The 19417-nt window shown below is 37.5% G+C and overlaps 1 protein-coding gene and 1 long non-coding RNA gene across 2 annotated transcripts in view; one reads left to right on the plus strand and one right to left on the minus strand.

Annotated features, from left to right (window-relative positions):
* The window catches only part of LOC136030348 (uncharacterized), a 361960-nt gene that overhangs the window by 234317 nt on the left and 108226 nt on the right, over window positions 1-19417 (minus strand). The gene's annotated exons all lie outside the window — the stretch shown is intronic.
* LOC136030344 (uncharacterized) overlaps window positions 1-19417 on the plus strand; it is a 99445-nt gene that overhangs the window by 59042 nt on the left and 20986 nt on the right. Inside the window, exon 8 of the mRNA XM_065709263.1 lies at window positions 3283-8312. Within this exon, the coding sequence (XP_065565335.1) occupies window positions 3283-8312 (5030 nt within the window). The remainder of the gene's footprint in view (window positions 1-3282; window positions 8313-19417) is intronic.

Consider the following 19417-nt stretch of genomic DNA (forward strand, 5'->3'; position numbering starts at 1 on the left):
AAATTTTGAGATAGGCATTCTGTTCAACTTAGTCGAAAACCTAATAGCTATGTCTTTAAGGATGACTTAATCCCCCACAGTTTCCGGGGTAGGGGCTGCAATTTATAAACTTTGACCATTGTTTACATATAGTAGTCGTTATTACGAAGTGTACAGACGTTTTCAGGGGGACTTTTTCGGTTGGGGTGGGGGTGCGTCGAGGGGGCTGTATTTACTTTGGGAGGATCTTTACATGGAGGAATTTGTCGTGAGGGAAGAGAATTTCTATGAAGGGGGCGCTGGATTTTCTAGCATTATTAAAAAGAAAAACAATGAGAAAACTAATATTTTTTTTTTCAACTGGAACTAATGAGCAGCATTAAAACTTAAAACGAACATAAAATATTACGTATATAAGGTGGTTTGTCTCCTCCACAATACCTTGCTCTTTACGTTATAGTATTTTTAGTAATTTCAACTATTTATTCTACGGCCTTTGTGATTCAGAGGTCATTCTTAAAGATTTGGGACAAAAATCAAGCTTTAGTGTAAAGAGTGAGCTATTGAAGAGGGGGCGAACCCCCTCATATACGTTATAAAAATACACAAATATAGAAGTTCGTTACGTAAATTAATTTGTAATGTACGTATGTTTATTACTGACAAAAGTGTTTAAATAAAAGAAAAAATATCTAGTTGCACTTTTAAGCAACCAAAAATTGGGGGGCAACTAGGCCTCTTCCCACACCCCCTTTTTTGCAAAACCGTCCGATTAAAACTATGAGAAAGCCATTTAGCAAAAAAAAAATAATATGCAAACTTTGTTTTTTTATTCATGTGCGGTGAGCCAAAATCAAAACATGCCTTAATTCAAAACGTTGAGAAATTAAATGAAAAAAAAGTTTTTTTAACTGCAAGTAAGGAGCTACATTAAAACTTAAAACTATCAGAAATTATTCCGTATATGAAAGGGGTTGTCCCCTCCTAAACGCCTCGCTCTTTACGCCTAAGTTTTTTTTTTATTTAAAAAAAAAAAGTAGAATTGTGACAAAGAGCCAAACTTTAGCATAAAAACCGGGGCGTTGAGGAGGGGGCAACCCTCCTCAACGTCCTAGTTTGGACTTTATGAATCAGTACAACGATACTTTCCATAGGTTTGGTTTGCATTGAGGTCCCCTTGTCTCTGTCTAAATGCTTTGAAACTCTAAGCTAAAATGAGGGCCTGATTCAGTCGTGAAATATTTATACAACTAGCCTAAGCTTTTAAAAATTGTTATTTTCATTCAGGTCTGTATGACTATTTCTACTTGCCCTGTAAGTTAATAACCTACGAGAGACAAAGCGAAATTTGGGTCCATTTTTGTGTATCACGAACCCAATTAGCCAAAATTAGTTTCAAATTTATTTTCTGAATGGCCAAGAAACTTCTGAATTTTCAATATAAGCCAATTCTTGTGCCAAAATTTAGTCTTTTGATCTGGAATGATTAAAATATTCAATGTCAAGCATCTGGGATGAACAAAAGTGTTATGCTATTACCCTAGAGATTTTGCTGATCGAGGAAAAATTTTTGGCCGTAGTGTTTTCTGTTTTTGTTTTTTTTTCTATTTTATTCCATGCATACGAGTCCTCTTGACTGAAAAGCCTACGGAAATAAGTTTCAACCGTATAAGAACAAATCTTCTGTCCTTTTTCGAACAAACCAATGTTTAGGAGATAAATTTTTTTTGCCCTTTTACCTCTTTCTCTAAAGAAAATATTTTGAGTCCACCTTTCCTTGCCAGACACTCACTGAAAGTTTTAACTCAATCCCTCAGTCACTGTCGGGATATTACAGATACGCTATTTTGATTGCTTTAATTCTTCTCTTTTCTGTGTGCATTGGGGTCCCCATGCCCAAGGTTTTTAGGATATAAGTTTCGAGCCAATCGGTACAAAAGTTTGTTGCGATTCTTTGGGTCCTTTGTTGTTTTTTTTCGAAGAGCGGGTGCCCTAGAATAATGCTTTTGTACATTAAGTTTCTCTTAATCCAAGGAATTATGGCTGTAAGTTTAAAACTGATCAGGATACAACAAAGTTGTTCCATTTCCTGACCCTTTAGTCCCCCCAAAACAAAATAACTGATTCTTGGACACAGAAAAGGATTTTTGTTAGTTTTGAGCCGATTATACCCTCAATATAAACAAGCCCCACTTCTCGATCATGAAACCTCTGTCTATTCAATCGATAGTTTGTATTATTTATGGAACTTATTAGAGGCTATGGGGGTGGAAAATTTCATTCCTGGATTAATATAGACCTTCGAACTATTTTAAGAGAAATGGTTATCTCTAAGTATTTATATCTTAGGGTATTGCAGGGAGAAGGTGTAATAGAAAGGCCGTAGTGGGCTACTTGCGCTCTGATCATTTTCGACTTTTGGAAATGGTGCAAGAACTTTCAAATTACAACTGAGTGATCTCCTTCTAAAGTGTCTACGTGCACACCTTCCATACAAAGTGGTCGGAGAAAAAATAATAAATTACGGGTATTTGGTCTTTCCTTAGGCAGCGCTAGAGCGCTGCCCCGGATATCTTCACGGTCTTTTCTCCGATAGGCTGTTACGCAGACAATTAAAACAAATGTTCTTTGACCTATGGTCAAGCATATTTGTAAAATGGATATTCACAAATATTCTTATATCCGTTGACTTAGGGTGATATTTGTATCTGATCAACTATGCTCACCAAAGTTTTTACACTGTATCAGAAAGGACATATCCTTCTCTATTTTTGCGTAGATTTAATTTCAACAAGGAGTTCTTTGGGGAGAGTTTCCTTTTTGAGGAGTTTCTGTAACCATTTCCCCATTTATTTCCAAATATATTGCTGTCTTATTTATGCTCAATTAAAATATTAAAGATTACTAAGGGCTGGATAGACGTAGCGTTATCTTCTAACGTTTTAAAAACGCATAAGAGCAAACGACCAGCTGTTTCTTGGAAAAGACTGCGTTTTCAATAGTAGCTTTAAGCCTCATAATCTGGAGGGGGGGCTATAAAATCAAAGTAAAAGCTTTTAGAACAAAAATCATTCAACAGGAGTTTGACTTTTTGTCACTTGAAAATATATATATATATATTACATTTTAGGGCAAGGAGTGAGCGAAATAACACGCCTCGATCCAACTAATCAGCTGTATGTGCAGCTATTTTTTAGGATTTTATCTGAGTTCATATTTGTTTCCCTAATCTTGATCTAGATTAAGGAGGCTGAGAAACATCATATTTGTATTGACTCGTCCACATAGTTATGTTTTTTTTAGGAGACATGGATTGGTTGATCCTGGGGAAGAGAATAATGCTATTTCTACTTCAAAGCCTATTAAAGTAGTGCCAACTGACCTAAGCCGAGATTCTGCTCCATCCAGTGTTACATCTGAATCCAAGAGTGTCACAAGCTCAGTTGATGCCCGAGTTCAAGAAAAATTTAAGTCTCTTTTTGACGATTCTGATGATGAAGACCTGTTTTTGCCTAATAGTGCTGACAAAATAGTCACCAAAGCAAACATGCTTGATTCGAAAAAGCTACCATCACCAGGTGTAAGCTCGCAAGGAAACCAAAATCTAGCCAATATTGAGCCATCCCGTCTGAAGGACAGCCTATCCACTTTTAAATCTAAAACGTCTGATAAAAAGATTTCACTATTTGATGACTCGGATAGTGATGAATTATTTTCCCCTCAGCCTGGTCCCAAGTCTGATAAAAGGCTTTTAAACACAGGCATCAAATCCGATGACATGGGGTTGAACCAAGGAACACAATCGAAGTCTTCATACACAGTAGTCGGTAAGAAAGTTTTGCCTGTACAACCCTCATTGACTTCTGTGTCCAGTCTCTTGCTGCCTTCACAGTCTAATAAAACCGAACCTGCTAAATCATTAAATTTTGGTGGACAAGTTTCTTCTAAAAGTATTAATAAAAACGCATCACTATTTACTGACTCTGATAGTAATGATGAACTTTTTTCTCCCAGACCTGATAAGTCAAAGAGCACCTTGAGTCAAAATAAAATACCAGCTATTGACGACACAGTCACCTCTATTAATAAAACAGTTTCTACTAATATCAGATTACCGAAAATTTCTTCTAGTGATTCCGACTCAGATGAGTTATTTATTCCTAAGCCAAAATCTAGTCAAAGTGACATCGGCCAAAATCCTAAGTGGTATCCAAAAACTAAAGTGACATCAGTTGAAGCCAACATTCCAGCCAAGGTAGCATCCGAAAAAGAAGCACGATCGATTCCTACAGCTCCTATTGTAAAAACGTCTTCAGTCACAAAATCTTCTTCTTTGTTCGATAGCAATAGTGACGAAGAGCTTTTTGGCTTAATATCTCAAGCTAATAAACAAAGGAGCAAGAGATATTCTCATGCTGAGAAGAAAAAAGTTGATATATCAAATAGCAGTATGACTGGCGATAATGTTTATCAGCCGAGCATTTCGAAGAATCCAGTTTTGCAAGACGGTAAGGATATGGCTCCTGATAATTTAATTCATGAACGAACTAGCAATGTTGCACCACATGGCTCATCAAATTTTCAATCTCCTACTGGAGAAATTTTGACTAACAGTGGTAGGGGCATAACAAAAGATCATGAACCTGCTGGCTCAATAGCACCTTCGAAAAGTGATAATAAATCCGGTGGGACTGGACAAAGTCTTAATCAGGTCTTTAAAGAGAGCGTGGCACCGGTTTCAAGCGATGAAGACTTGTTTTCACCTAAAATTGCACAGACAGAAATAAATAAAGATATTCTAATACCTAGTCCAAGCGATATTCCAAATAACGATGTTATCGGCTATAAATCTCCAGTTGATCGTGATACAAGATCGCACATTGTTACTCCAACAGGGGGGAAATCTTCTATTATCGAATATTCAGGTGCTTCTGAGTCTAGTACCTTATTTGGAACGTCAACGGATGATCAGACCTTTGCTTCCAATATACCTCCTAAAAGCAAAAGTAATGCTAGTTGTGATAGACTTGTTCAACGTCAGGATTCTAATGGAACCTCTAAAAACAGTTTGGTAAGAGAACCTATAGATAAAGGTTTACCTACAACAAAAACTGCTAATACGAATAAAGCTAGGGATTCAAATCAACTCCATAGGGATGTCTTAAGCAATGGTACCTGTGAAGATCAAGTAACTAAAAGTAGGGGTGATGCAAAATTTTCTGACGACAGAGTGAGCCATGAAGATGTAGTACATCCTGAATCTAAAATGATGTCGGGTATAGGTGAAGAAATGGTTGCCTCTGATTCATCTGTCATAGACAAAAGGGAATTTAAACCTGATGGATCTATTGGCACTCAGCATCCAAATAGAAAAGGCTCTAACAAGACACTTAAGAAAGAGCTGTTGGAAATATCGAGTGATGAAGATCTGTTTTTACCTAATAAGAAAGCCGTCATACCAATTGAAAAAGTCGATGCAAGACTCCCTAACGTCCTTGCAGCAGAAAATAACTCTTCTGATGAAGATTCTCTGTTTTCTGAGTCTAAAGGCCAAGTAGTATTAACTAAATCAGGATATGATAGTTTGAATAGCAATGAAGTACCCACTATAGGAATTCAACATCGTATTTTTGAAAGTTCTAGCGATGATGAACTGTTTCGTTCCTTTCCTAACTCACCAACAGAAAGGAACAGTGATTATAGGAATAGTGAAATGAAAAGATCGGATCAAGAAAAACCTGGTGACGATCAGTTCGAGAAGAAAACTGTGGAAGGAGTAAAAAATGACGGTGATAATTTAAGCCAAAGTCGAACCCTGAATCAAGAAATCATCAAAAATAATCATTTGCCTGCTATAAAATCAGGTTATTCAAAAGGAGAAATTAATTGTCTGTCCGGCGAAACTGAAAACGATCCACAAATACCTAGTCGATCCCAGCAAGGCAGTCAAGCAAACATCTTCAGTAAGTTAAAACAGCCAGAAACCGTATCAATTGGGCAAGTGGATAAGACTGTGTTATCTCAGCTCAAAGTTGAAGATAGTCTAAATGGCTTATTCGACAGTGATAGCGATGATGATATTTTTAAACCGAAATTACCTAACCCAACATTTATACTATCCACTGAACCTACTCATGACTCAAAAGTTACACCATCTGCAAATTTGATGTCCCCTGGGAACTTGGAAGACAAAAGAAATACCACAGAAAAAATAGACACTGGAATATCTACCAGGTCATCTCCAAGCATGCAAAGTAATATTTTGGAAAGTGCACGCAAAATTGATGCTGTTAATGATGCCCCATTACCGCCGATTAGATTCGGGAATGTTTATGAAGAAACAGGTATTTTCCCAGATGTTGAAAAAGATAATGCCAGCAATACCACGTGCGACCCTTTTACGCGTAATGAATCTTCTATTTCCTCTCTGAAACCAGTTCAGGATACCAGAATTATTCCTTGTAGCATTTTTAGCAATAGCCCTAATGAAATACTTATCCAAAACATTACTATTAGCGGCTCTTTAGCAAATAAAGAAACAGATAGATATTTTCCCATGAGAAATGATAAAAGCACAACAAGTGATAGCTTAATGACATATAAAAGTACTTCGCCTACGAAAATTGATTTAAGCCCAAGTTCTCCGAACATTTCCGGATCTGATATGGTCACTCCAGTTCGATCACCGTCCGCTGCGTCATTGGAGTTTATTAATAAACCTAGAGTCGAACTTGGAACACTGGATGAGAAACAGGCACTTGCCGACGAGGCTGCAAGTAATCAACGTAATCTTTCCTCTGTGCCTTTAGATTTGGAGAAAAATCAAACTGGGAATAATTTATTTGCTGTCAATTGTAGTAGTGCCTTGAAAGTTCTAGAAACTAGCGAGGCACCTCTGGTGTCAAATAAGTGTTATTGTTTTGAGGGAAGTGACGAAGAAGATATATTCAATAAAAATAAGTTGACAAGTGGCTCTGATAAAGAAATTGAGGCTAGTACAGTGGCTAATAATACTTGGAGGGATTCTGCTGCTTTAGAAAGTATCAATTCATCTCAATCGTCAAATAAGTTTGACAATAGTGTGGAAAATGTTGTTTTGAAGGAAACAAATTTATTAGTTGACACTGATAAATCGTCTGAGACTAAGCCACTGAACTATCGAAGTCCAAATACTTCAGAAATTGTTCCATTCGATAGTGAGTCTGCTGATGAGGATAAGTTTATAAATAGAGGTGCCGAAAAAAACTCAAGAAATATGACAATGAGTGATAATAAGCAGGATGAACCACGAAAAATAGGAAAAATTGACTTGAGCTTTCTAAATAAAAAGCCCCCTAAAGGTAGCTCTGATGCAAAGGTAGGAAAGCTTGGGAGCAACGTAAAAAGGGGTGTAGCCAGTGATATTACGCGGAGTTTGTCGTTAAGACTTGCCGGTGAAAAGCCTATTATAAAGCGAAAAGAGCGACCTCAGTCTGCATCAGACACTGATAATGACTCTAATGCAGAAGTTGTTGAAGAAAACCTTGTTAAGCCATCGCAGAGGAGGCTCACTTTACCCCCTTTGCCACCTGTTTTGCCGAAGAAGCCTGAATCTAAAATTAAACGCAGCCATACTTTTAAAGAAATTCGGACTGAAAATGCAGAAATTTTGGAAGAAAATTTAGTTAAACCGGGGAATTTTTTGAAAGCATTAGAGAGAAACTCTTTGAAAAAAACTTCTTCTGGAAGTGATTTAAAAGCTGATTTTGAAAATGTTTCTGTCAGAAAGAAAGCTGAAGAAGTTCATAAGCAATTCAGTATGGCTAGGAGCTCTAGTCGAGAATTTGAAAAAGATTTCGCCAAAAAATTAGATTCAGGCAGTGAAAATGAAGAAAATTCAGCAAATCCTAAAAACTTTTTGAAAGTTCTAGAAAAAAATAGTTTGCAAAAAGCGGCTTCCGCAAGTGATATTTCTGGAACTCTTAATAACGTTTCGGTGCGTCAAAAAGCAGCCGAAATTCGTTCACACGTGGAGCAGCGGAAAAGCAATTTAAAAGAAAGCTTTCAGAAAGACTTTTTACGTCTTTCTGATTCCGGTGGAAGTGATGCTGAAGAAGGGATAGTAAAACAATCCAGAAAGAGTTTTTTAGACATGCTGGAACAAAATAAGAAAAACTTCCGAAGAAGCGTTGTATTAAGCGAAGAGTTTGGATACCAAGCAGATGAAGAAAGTAATATCAAACCTTCACAGAAGAAATTCAATCCTATAGTGGTCAAATCAAGTTCGATGGGTATGATTGCTGGTTCTCTCTCTCCAGGGGTCATGTCACCAACTAAGAAACCACCTATTGGGGGTAAGTTCAAACCCGTCTTTTATTTTTCTTGAATTAAAAAATATTTTCTCGGAATTCCCCTCCTATATTTTAGAAAACACCTTTTTTTGATATTTTTTGTAAAGATCAAAAAAGTAACAATGTCCTTCTCCCCTGTATTTGGAAAAAAATAGGCTGTGCCCCCACTCCACCTAGAATTTCATGATTCTGCACCCCTACTCATCAACGTCTAATTGCGCTAAAGGGCAACTTGAAAATTTTGAAAATATAACCAGAATTTTTTTAGCATCAGAAACATACCTTAGAATTTGTTAAATTTTGTTCACAAAATGCTGGAACTGTGACCTCTTTTTACACATATTTAGATGCATTGGGAAATTTGTCAAATGCTAAAATTCTATAAAATTGGTAAATTTTTTAAGCGAATATTCGCTGAATCTCACTTTTAGTTTTATTTTCGCTTAATTATTTTATTAAAACATCAATTTGTGTACGGCCATGTGTGTGTGTGTGTGTGTGTGTGTGTGTGTGTGGTTTTCATTAAACAAATAAAATGAACTGGCTTAGAAAAAAACAAGTCAGAAAGAAAAAAAACTATGAAAGAATAAATTGAAGCACAAATTGAGAAATTAAATAAAAATTAATGTATCAGTACAAAAACGATAATCTTGAATTTATTTCTAATAAGCTTTTTTTTTGAAAAGAAAGAGGATGTAATAAGTAAAGTAAAACGGCTCAACAGCTTAATAAGCTGCTGCCCCTTTAAACTTTAACGTACTAAAAGCCTTGTATTTATAGCTCCTTATTCTTATCCAACACGTTTCCTTGAAAAATAATAACACATGTGACCTACTTCTCGAATTAACTACTGCCCCAAAAGATTATGGAAAAAGGAATGCAAGTTGATTAATTTAATTTTATTTTTTTAATTCAAAAAAGGAAAACACAAGGATTCCTGTGTTACTAAAGGTTTCTATTAAAGAAGGTAAATTAGCAGTCGATAGACGAGGTGTAAGAGCTTATGAACAAACAAAAACAAACCAATGACATATTTAAAATAAGTGAACAAGAAGCCAAGAAATCGATAAAGTAAAACCCTGTTCCCCAGTGTTGTACTATCTAAAGAGATATGGAGGAGGTTCTATAATGGAATCTGGGTAAAATTTTGCCTGCAAAGATATTATTAGTACTACAGCTATTTTTATTATTACCATTACTACTACTGACTTTTAATCGCAGCCCTACGCCGCCTCTGGCAAACACAGCTGTTAACGATCCTCATCCAATCTTCTTTGGTAAGAGATTTGTCTCATCACTCCCTCCCATGAGGTTCCTGCTTCCTTTAAATTCTTGTGACTTTTTATCATCAGAGGCAGCGCTATAACGTTGCCTATGGTAAAGGCTATAGGGCTTATTTTTCCCCAGAGGCACTTCATATGGAAGGGGTGGTCATATAAACTTCAGAGGGGGCCCATTCGATTGGAAATCGTAAGTTATAGTGCCCTTTTTAAGGGTCAACAGTGACCGGAGGGCAACTACCCTTCCCGCCCCCAAATACACACCCTCATTTCCAAAATGAATATGATCAAGATTTTCAGATTGCCTGTTTGTTTGAAATAATTCAAAAATCACAAAACTTTGGGGTCATCACCCCCCCCGAGTCTGGGGAAGGGTGAAATGTATGCTCCGCGGGCCTAAATGGTTTTTATGGAAGAATCCTCCGTATTAACCTCGGAGGGGACTCAAATAATTAGAAATTGAAAGTTCTAATTCCCTTTTTAAGTGTCAAAGTAATCCGCTGGCAACTAGCCCCCTCCCCCCCCTAATCCTCTTATCTCCAAATGTGTCCGATCGAATTTTTTATATAATCATTTTGTTTAAAATAGTTCAAAGATCATGTAACAAAACTTCAAGGATAACACAGCCCCCCCTCCCAGAACGTGGGCGCAAGTGTTGTAATTTTAGCCCCGAGGGCATGTGAGGCTTTTATGGGAGGGATGGTCGTATAAAATTAGGAGGGGGCTCATTCGATTGGGACTTGCAATTTCTAGTAGAGTCAAAAGTGATTGATTGGCAATTACCCCTCCCCACTCCAAGGTCCCTTTCTACCAAATGCATCCGATCAAAATTTTTAGATAGCCTTTTTGTTCAAAATAGTTTTAAGCTCAAATAACAAAAAATCAGGGGTCAATACAATCCCCCTGAGCCCGAGGGTAAGTGTTTTAAGTTACGCCCTGGGGGTAGATAAGGTTTTATGTAAGGGTGGTTGGATCAGAGGTGACTCATTTGATTAGAAATTGAAAATTCTAGTTCCCTTTTTAAAAGTCACGAAAAGTGATTGGCGGGCATATACCCCCCCCCCCCCCAAATAAAAGCAACCTATTTTCCCCAAATACATATGATCAAAATTTTGAGATAGCCATTTTGTTTGAAATAGTCAAACAAATAGATGACAAAACTTGGGGGCCAACATAAGGTTTGTATGGAAGAAGTGGTCATATTAACTTCGAAGGGGACTCAAATAATTAGAAGTTGAAAGTTCTATTTCCCATTTTAAGAGTCAAAAGTGACCCAATTGCAACTAGCCTCCCCCACCAACCCTAAAACCATAAGGCTTTGTGATAGTAATTTTATTCAAAATAGCTTAAAGATAAAATAGCAAAAACTTCGGAGTTGACACAACCCCCTAAATCCTGAGGGCAAGTGTTGTAAGCTATGTACCGGGGGCATACAAGGTTTTTATGTATGCGATGGTCGTATATACTCAGAGGTAGTTCATTTGCGAAAAGAGAACGGAGGGCAACTGCCCCCCCCCCTCACACTCACCCTTTTTTCCCCAAATGGATTCAGTTAAAATTTTGAGATATCCATTTTGTTTGAAATATTCCAACGATCAGATAGCAAAAATCTGAGGTCAACATGCCCCCCTTCAGAGCCTGGAGGAAAGGTTGTAACTTATGCCCGGGGGCAGATAAGGTTTTTATGGAAGAGGTAAGCTTTGGAGGAAACTCAAATGACTAGAAATTGAATGTTTTAGTTCCCTTTCTGAGAGTCAAAAGAAGTCTGATGGCAACTAGCCCCCCACCCACCCACCGTCTTTTCACCAAATGAGTCCGATCGAGTTTTTATATAGTAATTTTGTTCTTAATAGACAATAGATCATATAATAAAAATTCCGGGATTTACACAACCCCCCAGAACCCGGGGGCTAGTGTTTTAAATTATGCCCTGGGGGCATATAATGTTTTTATGGAAGGAATGATCGTATAAAATTTGGAGGGAGCTCATTCTATTGGAAATTGAAAGTTTTAGTTCCCTCTTTAAGAGTCAAAAGGGACCAGAGGGTAACTAGCCCCCTTCTGGCCTCTTTATCCCAAATCCATCTGATTGAATTTTTGAGATTGCTATCTTGTTAAAATAACTCCAAAGATCAGATAAAGCTATTTTGTTAAAATAAGTCAGATAACGAAAACTCCAGATTCAACACAACCCCCCAGAACCCGGGGTAAATGTTGTATGCTATGCCCTGGGGGCATATAAGGTTCTTTTTCGAAGCTTTTGAAAATATTTCAAAGATCAGATAAGCCCAACCCCCACTCCATTCAAAAATTTGTGAACGATATTTTATTCCAAAACTGAAGGGAGCTGACCCCTGGCCTTCTCTGCGTGGCCTGACCCCCGCCTCCAAAATACAAAAACAAACCGTTAAAGATATTTTATTCCAAAAATTTGGGCAATCAATCCTGGCCCCCATGGCCTGAACCCCCCTCCCCCGAAAAAAATTATTAACAATATTTTGTTCCAAAACTTATTATGGCCCGATAACCCTCCCTCCCCCGAAAAAACTAGGTGACCCCTGTCCTCCCTCCTGGGCCTGGCCCTCATCCTCCCCAAAAAAACTTATTAACGATATTTTATTCCAAAAAGCATGGGAGCTGACCCCTGTCCCTCACTCAACGAAGTGTCAAAGCTTTAAATCCAGCCCTGAGGGAAAAAATCTTGAGCTGGTGAGCTTTCAGCAATTAATACCATTATATATCAAATATTTAATTTTATTTTATTAGGTCTTGCCAAAACTGTTAATTTATTTTGGAACAAAAATAATTTTTAAATAGGGAATTTGGAAAACTTCAAACTTCGGCAATAAAAACGAACAGAAATATTAATTATAAAAACTTTTCGAAAAAGAAGTTTTTTAAAGAAAAGTAAAGGTCATATTACTTGAGATCAGAAGAAATAGAAATCTACAATACCTCAAACTCAAAACGACCAGAAATTACAATTAAAGAATAAATGAAACCCAAAACGAACAGAAATTAAATAAACTATCATAGAAGGAAAAAAAAAATTATTATTCATTTATATTCAATAAATGAATAAATAAATCTCAAAACGAGTGAAACTTAAATTTTATATGCAAATCAAGCTTGAAACGAATAAAAACCACTACAAGCAAGAGTTTGGGTTTTGTCTCCTTCTCTCACTGTAAAAGTCTAAAACCTAATGCGTCATTGGCGCTTTGCTGAACACAAATTATATTGCAAATACTTTCTTTTGTATGTGTTACAACATTGAAAATTAACATAAAAATTACAGTAAAATTAAATTTTGAACTGATGATAATACACCAACTGATATAAAGTATTCAGTTTAATTTTATTAGTTATTTCCAAGACTGTTCAAGACAAATATGGCTTTACTAAAAACAAGAATTTAGATACTCCCCCCTTCCCTAACTGCAAAAGTCTAAAACCTATTGCGTCATTAGTGTTTCACTGAAAGCGAATTTTATTACAGATATTTTCTTTTTCAGTTATTACAGCATTAAAAATGAAAACAAAATTATAGTCAGAATCTTGAACTGATGATTTTTCAGTAATTAATAGAATTATATATCAAACATTCAGTTTGATTTTATTTGTACCTGCCAAGACTAATCAAGACACATATAGTTTTCAGTATAGCGCCAATGACGTAGTAGGTTTTAGACTTTTAAGTCAGTAGATTGCCATTTTGTAACTTACGTCGTGGGCATAGGGACTATTTTGGGGTGGTTGGGAGGAGGGGATCAATTTGGGGATGACAGTTCATGGGTGTAAAAAAAAAAATACTGCCTGTTTACTCTTGTTGGATCCTGAATAACTGTCTCCGTGAATCTGAGCCGAGTAAGCCTCTCCAACATTTGAAAGAATCCAACTGGGATTGTTCCAAGGAACCATCCCCTCCAGAAAAGTAAAAAATTGTGGCCTGCAATAACTCTTTTCTCCTTTCCTCTCCAATCGCCTCAGAAAAATTATCATGATATTCCTCTTTATAAAAGCTATACCATACCAATGTGCATCTACGCTTCCAAAGATGCTTTTGTATAATGTTTCTTAAATACTCCGAAAGCATCTAAACATTCGGAAGTCATATTGAATCAAATAATTAACCCATGGTCAATTTTTTCGAAGTTTGTCTGGCCCGAGATACATTTTTTGGCAGTGATCTGGCTCGAAACTTGAGGAGTTCCAGGGCCTGTGATTTGAAGTCCAAGCGATATATCCGTCATTTCTTCTTAATGCTAAAATGATTGATAGCGACGGTTTTTTCGATTCTAATATTTTCTATTTACTATTTATTTAATAAAAATGGACATGTTGGCTTTAGCAGAGCTATATGACTTGGAAAACGAAACATCACGACCGTATTTTGGCTAGACCAGAGCCAATAAATGCCAGTTTAAAAGAATGTATAGCGAAACAAAGCCTTAAGTTCATTTTAAGAGATAAATACGGGATTTCTATAACATCGTACCCAAAACTAAAGAGCCTATGTCATATTCTCGCAATTTTACAGCAGGTTAATAATGAAAGTTATTTGTTGGAACAATTTTCTTTATCCTAGAAATAGGGCCTTATAATATGCTCTATGTAAGTTTTCGTGCAATTATGCATTCTAGGACTGTAATAAAAAAAAAAGTTAAGATAACTAGGTCCAAAATCGCTTTTTCGCAATCCACCTGAGGCCCAAGGACTTCCTCTAAAAAGATAGAAAGAGGCTATAAGAAAATACTTGAAGGGAGTAGTAAATCCATGAGAGGGAGTGAAGAGCGAATATCTGAATAGAGAGGAGTGAATGAGAAGTGTGCGCACGGGCATTGGCTGTAGGCAACTCACTCTTGCGATGAAATGTTTGCAGCTGTAGTCGTAGTAGAGATAGGGGAAAACCTTATTTTGGGTATGATTTCATGTTGGTATGTATAGTATATAAAATTATGTAAATATTCAGTTTTAAACCTTAATGTGGGTATAGTTTAAAACAACTACATATTAACGCAACAACAAATTTAGTTCATTTCTGTTATTTTAAGGAATATTGAATTTTGAAATTTTGAAATCAGAAGTTTTTCTTACGCATTCAAGTCGCTTGAATTGAACTGCGAAAACCTTTAATATTACTAAATTTAATTCAATAACATAAATATGTTATATTTCACACTGTTCATAAAATTTTGGTACTCCGAAAACTAGATATATGTATTTTCTTCCAGAAGAGGACTCACGTACCTCTTGTAAAGCAAATGTGCCTCTGCATAATGAGCCAGAGGGCTAAGGAAAATCATGGGAACAATTAGGAGATCCACGACAAATATTAGAAAAAAAATATGGAGTAGTTTAATTTAATTGTGTTGTTGGTGTTAGAAAAAAAAAACGCCATGTTTTTAAGCCACCATTTTAAGTTGGTGTTTGGTTAGTTATTGGGCCCTGCCCTTTGTAAAAATCTTCCAGTGTCCCTCTAAAGTGTTTAATCTATGCAGCTAAGAATGGAGCTGTCTTTCATTACCTCTTTTGAAGCATTTTTTCATTAACTCTACTTAAATTTAATCTAACGTCGAAAAATATTCAATGCCATTATCATCGTAATTTTGCTGCTACTTCTCTAGTAAAGGGCAACTCATTTCATTGTAAGCACGCTTGCGCACATATAAGGGGGCGAGGAAAAAAGATATTCTACCCTTATGATTGGCTCAAAGGACCAGTCGTAGGACAATTGGAAGATTTCACCCCGGCAAAAACGTGTTTTTTGTGTTCTGACCCATTTCTCCCATTGAAAAGTTCCCTTTTTACAACACCCTGGGCACGAACCTGTATGCATCGGTAACAATAAGAAAAAGTTCGGGATTGAAGAATATGTAATAGCGAAAACCTCAGTTACTAGTCGAATTTTCACGAATCTGCGACAAGAGAACTAACACAATTGGGTTAATACAATTATACCAGGAAATAGAAGATATAAGTGAATCTCTGTTTGACCTTTCTATGCCTTGTATCCGCCCCCAGCAATCAAGTTTAGATACTGTTGAAACTGTAAAAGTTTTCCCCGTGACTGTCTTAATTGTGTGAGCGCGGAATATCAAGTTTTAGTTTTGGCCAGTGGGGAGGGACTTTGTCTGTATGATTTTACTTTGAATGTTAATATAAGAATATAAATCATGCAGCTTTTGAGTTTTACTTTTTAGAAGAGCATATCTATCAGGTTTAAGTAAACATTAACCAGAAGATTTACTAGAGAATATTAATAGTATCCCCTCCATGTCTTAAACGCAGCCTTAGAGGGTGTACAAATGGAGCTACTAGTCCCTCAAGACGTTGTTACGCGCAACCGAGTCTTGCGCAATACTATAGCGCAGCTGTAATGGCATAGTACACCTGTATGTTACGCCATAGGGAATGTTTTCTTCAAGACTAGGTGTTAATTACGTAATAGGGAGGATTTTCTAAACGAAGCATTGGCTAATCACTTAACCACTAGTGGTCCAGGAAAAAACCTTCAGAGTTCGCTATTGGGGGACCTTCGAGACGTCGGGCCCCTTAACAACCTTTTCCACTGGATCCCTAGTAACCTTTTTCAGCGGGGGTCCAAACCTAACCTAGAAACCTTTTCCATTAGAGTACCCTAGCAGTCAATTCCACAGGGGGGGGGGGTAGCATCCAATTCTAACGGGGAGCCCAAGCAGTCAACTCCAATGGGGGCCCTATCAACCAATTGCGACGGAGGGCCCTAGCAGTCAAATCCAACGGGAGCGCCCTAACAGTCAAATCCAGCGGGAGCGCCCTAGCATCTAATTTCACCGGGCCCCTAACCTAACCAACGGGGGCCCTAGCATCCAATTTCATCGGAGCTCTAGCACCCAATTTCTCCGGGCCCCTAACCTGACCACTGGGGCACTTGCATCCAATTCCAACTGGTCCCCTAGTATCCGATTCCGACGGGGGGGCCCTAGCAGTCAATTCCATCTGGGCCCCTTGCATCCAATTCCAATGGGGGGGGTCGTTAGCAGTCAATTCAACTAGGCGCCTAGTATCCTATTCCAATGGGGGGCCCTAGTAGTCATTTCCAACGGGTGAGGCTTAGCAACCATTTCCAGCGGGGTTCCTAGCAAGGAATTCTAAGGGGAACCCTAGCATCCAATTCCATCCGGGGCCCCTAGGGACTAGTTTCACCGACAAGACGTTTTTCAAGACGTTTCAAGATTTCAGTGTTTGTTATGTAATAGGGGAATGTTTACTTATGTTAAATATGATGCATTCTAACGTGACTTGTTTCTTTAAGGGCCTTTTGGGGATCCCCGCTTTTAATTGAGGAGGGTGCAGACGCGAGGTGTTACGTAGTGACAATGCACACGTGGGCCACATAATGCCTTAAGATATTTTTTCTTTCGATGTGTTTTTTCAGGGAACCTTTATAATTTGAAGATTTTTTGTCCACATTTGGATTCGAAAGGCATTTCCCCTCAATGGAATGAAGCACTAAACAGGTGGATCTTCTATAATATTCATAACAATATTAGAAAGGCTAGAAAGCCTTTCTAATACTATTATTCGAGGAATACTGTCTACGTGATAACCTATTGTACACACGGGGGAATTCCCTGCCTGCTTTGTAGAACGATTAAATGGTTCGTGTTTTTCCAACCCTTTCCACGTGAGAGCGCACAAGCATCACAATGCTATTGATTTTTGCTCTATTAGATGCACCTGACTGTTACAGCGTTATTAATTTTCTGAAGTGACCTAGGCAGGTTAAGCTAGCTATTGAATCAGTGAGATGTTACATAGCATTGGCTTTAGATATTTCACTGCGTAAGTGATTACGTATTGAAATTTTGTCCTGGAACAAGAAATCTAAAGAATCAAGACTTTTATTGTACATTATAGTACATATACAACTGTTATTTTAATAACAACAAATTTACAAGTATTGTTAAAACACAAAAAAAAACAATAAAAACTCAACAAATGGAAAAACAAAACGTGAAAAAAGCTCAAAAAGGAAAAAATATAGGCAAAAAGAACCATGAATTACAGAAAGGAAGGGGGTAGGGGGCATAGCAATCGATTCCAGGGAGAAGGGTGCAGGATAGTTATTAGAGGTAAATTTAAGCCATATAAAGAGACAATTCTGAGAGGTCTTAATGAAAATGGATGGGTTTTATTGCTCTATTAGACACACCCGAAAGAAAAAGAGACATTTTTTGCGTTCGGTTATTTTTGAGAGGTTTTAATGAAAATGCCACGTCTCTTTGAGCCAAGACTATGTATATTTCACACCACGGTGGCAATATCTAGCTATTCCAGCCCCTAACAACCAATTCCAGAGAAGAGACTTGTTATTAGGGGTAAATGTAATTGATATTAAAAGTTATTTGTGAGAGGTCTTAATGAAAATGCCATGTTTCTTCGAGCCGAGATTATGCATATTCATGCCACCTTGGTAATATGTGGCTGACCCGGCCCCTAGCAGCCAATTCCAGTGGGGAGGATTTTATTATAGATGGATTTAGACCATGTTGATAGTTATTTCTGAGAGGTTTTAATGGAATTGCTATGTTTCTTTGAGCCAAGGCTATGCATATTTACGCCACCATGACAATATGTGCTAGCCAACCCTAGCAAGCAATTCCAGAGGGGGAGGGTTCTTATTAAAAATAGTTTTAAGCCATATTAAGTTATTTGTTAGAGGTCTTTCTTTGACTAGATGTTAGATTTCAGTCTCCAAACTGCTGAAAATTCATTTAACACCTCCTACCTTAACTTTAAGCTGTAGAACTTTCTAGTCAAAGCAATTCATGTCAACGTGTCACACTATGGATGGCCCACGGCACCCTCTGGTGTCCTTCATCATTCCAAAGGCATTGTTTTTAGATATTTTCATAATAAATATATGATTTTAATCAAATGGTTCGTGTTTTCGCAAGCCAACCTCAAAGTGATACACCATCTCAATTCATGCCACACAATGACTGGGCCTCTGGCACCTTCTAGCACCCTCCGCATCATTTATAAGATATTTTTCACATACTGTCTTGTTAAGAATCATGCGTTAAATCCATTGGTTCTTGTTTTTGCAATTCAACCCTTCGTGATACACTATGTCATTCACACCACCGTGTCACGCTATTACTGGCCCTTTGGCACCCTCTCATCATTCCTAAGTTTTTTCCATATATATTAACTTGTTAAAAATCATACATTAAATTCATTGGATCATGTTCTTTGCGATCCCACCTCAACGTGATAAATCATGTAAATTCACACCACCGTGCCACACTATGACTGGCCCTCTGGCACTCTTCATCATTCCCAGGACACTTTCCTGATATTTTCTCGTTAAAAATCATGCATGCATTTGTTCATGTTTTTGTAAGCCAACCCTCTGTGACACACCACGTCATTTCACACCACTTTGCCACACTATGACTGGCCCTCTAGCACCTTCTGTCGCCCCTCGTCATTCCTAAAACACCTTTAGATACATATATTCTTAATAAAGTGATGTCCAATTCCTCTTCCCCCACTTCTAAACCTCGGCTACAACGGTTACACTTCCGATTCTACTGGCTTCCATCCCGGTTGAACCGATTCCAGTTCCCACTATGCCCGTTCTTATCCCAACTCCCATTCTGTCTCCGGTCGCGTCAATTCTGGTTCCCCCACTTCTTTCCACGATTCCAAAATTCAGATTCCATAAAATTCCGCTCCAAGTTCCAATTCTAAGACTTTGTATGTGAGTGCACCCGTAGTAATCTATGGCTGGTTATCGACAATAGATAGTTATTATAAAATTTCGACCAATATCATTTT

Source organism: Artemia franciscana, chromosome 8 (assembly GCF_032884065.1).
Source record: "Artemia franciscana chromosome 8, ASM3288406v1, whole genome shotgun sequence".
NCBI lineage: Eukaryota > Metazoa > Arthropoda > Branchiopoda > Anostraca > Artemiidae > Artemia > Artemia franciscana.